At 44.7% G+C, this 1,884-nt stretch overlaps 1 protein-coding gene across 1 annotated transcript; it reads left to right on the forward strand.

Moving 5' to 3' along the window:
* The first annotated feature begins 851 nt into the window (after nt 1-851).
* LOC149186486 (protein SRC2 homolog) lies at nt 852-1,241 on the forward strand. Its single transcript, XM_089409360.1, has one exon. It carries the CDS (start codon nt 852-854, stop codon nt 1,239-1,241), a length of 390 nt encoding a protein of 129 aa, XP_089265486.1.
* The last annotated feature ends 643 nt before the right edge of the window (nt 1,242-1,884 follow it).

Genomic DNA, 1,884 nt, shown 5'->3' on the forward strand with positions numbered 1-1,884 from the left:
ACTAAAGCCAGCCATCTCACCGAGAAAATCAAGAATGCCTCATTTCTTATTACATTTTGCCCCACAAATCCTTCCATCATCCATTAAAGCGAACTTCTCAATTGTGTAATAACTAGTCTCACAGCCGATGCACGCATAGCTACTAGATACTGAGATGGACCGAAATTCGACTGCACCCAATACTGAAAATTCTGGTGGAGGCAGAGCGTATACCGTGATTTTGTCGTGGGGAACTGGAATCATAATTTCCCTCATTTTGTCACTTTATTATTTCTTCATATATTATCATAATTTCCATCCTTTTCTCACTTGTATATTTCTTCGTAAGTTGTCACTCAAGAATTCAAAGTCGAATTCGTCATGTTGATCACCTTGGGAAGACATCTACAATATCGCCAAGTAGTACAAGAAAGTATTAAATTATTGCAAGTTCAAACAATTCATTCACAGAATTACGACAAGTGTATTAATTGTTAGGGAAATGGTATTTACATAGAAAGCAGTAACGGTGCCAGCAGAGTCGCCCGGAACCAGCTTGATCTGAACATTCACTTTTCCGAACAAGTATGTGCTCTTCGAAGCAAATCCTGGTGGCATGTGAGGTGGTAACCAAAAGCCCTGGGATTGTTCTTGGAATTTATTTATTTTTATTTTAATGGAAGAAATCGTAGCAGTTCTTGAAATATTACACAGCCACACGACTACTAACTGTTCTTGGAATATTACAGTACACATCAAAGTAGCTTTTAGTTTGTGGTTATGAATAGAGTGTAGCATATCGTATAATTGAGATTTAGTTCCCCACTAATATTCTTGCGATTATTTTCTTCGTTTGCTATATCATCACTGCAATGGCGGCCATTAGAAGCAGAGGAGAAGGCAAGATGAAAGAACAGCGAAAGGGAGAAAAGCAGCGGCAGCCGGCGAAGCAACGGACGATAGAGGTGAGAATCATATCGGCTCAAGATTTGGAGGACGTGAGATTGATCGGCAAGATGAGATGTTACGCAGTTGTGTACATCGACCCTGAGCATAAGGCTTTCACCCGCATCGACGAACACGGGGGACGAAACCCCTTCTGGAACCAGCTGTTGGTTCTACAGGCGGACGAGGAGCTCCTTTCGCAGAATCTGGCTGATGTTAACGTGGACATTTACGCCCGCGGTCATATCAGGAGCGACAAACTGGTGGGTACTTCCCGGATTCTTCTTTCTCAGGTCCTTAAAGGAGGGGATGCTTGAAAATACACCCGTTTGGAGCCCACTACCAAGCTGTGCACGGTAGCGGCACCGCCGGGCCACCCCGCCCCACCCGACCGGCGGCAGGTCGATTCCGGGAATGGACCCGCCGCCGGTCGGGCGTGGCGGGCGGCCCAGGGGTGCCGCTGCGCGCACAACTTCGTGGTTCAGATCGGTGGTTTGAAGGCCGATTGCGCGAATTTCCATAGCGACAACTTACGAAGAAATATACAAGTGAGAAAAGGATGGAAATTATGATAATATACGAAGAAATAATAAAGTGACAAAATGAGGGCAATTACGATTCTAGTTCCCCACGACAACATCACGGTATACGCTCCGCCTCCACCAGAATTTTCAGTATTGGGTGCAGTCGAATTTCGGTCCATCTCAGTATCTAGTAGCTATGCGTGCATCGGCTGTGAGACTAGTTATTACGCCATTGAGAAGTTCGCTTTAATGGATGATGGAAGGATTTGTGGGGAAAAATGTAATAAGAAATGAGGCATTCTTGATTTTCTCGGTGAGATGGTTGGCTTTAGTTGAACTTGTTAGTTGACCAGGAGCATAATGATGCCAGTTATGGAGACTCTTGGATTTCACCCTTGCGCATCTATCATTCTCAGAGGAAATGCAGCGAAAGCAA

The sequence above is a fragment of the Pinus tabuliformis genome, chromosome 3_1 (assembly GCF_031772625.1).
Source record: "Pinus tabuliformis cultivar Carrire ecotype Pingquan chromosome 3_1, CPIR1, whole genome shotgun sequence".
NCBI lineage: Eukaryota > Viridiplantae > Streptophyta > Pinopsida > Pinales > Pinaceae > Pinus > Pinus tabuliformis.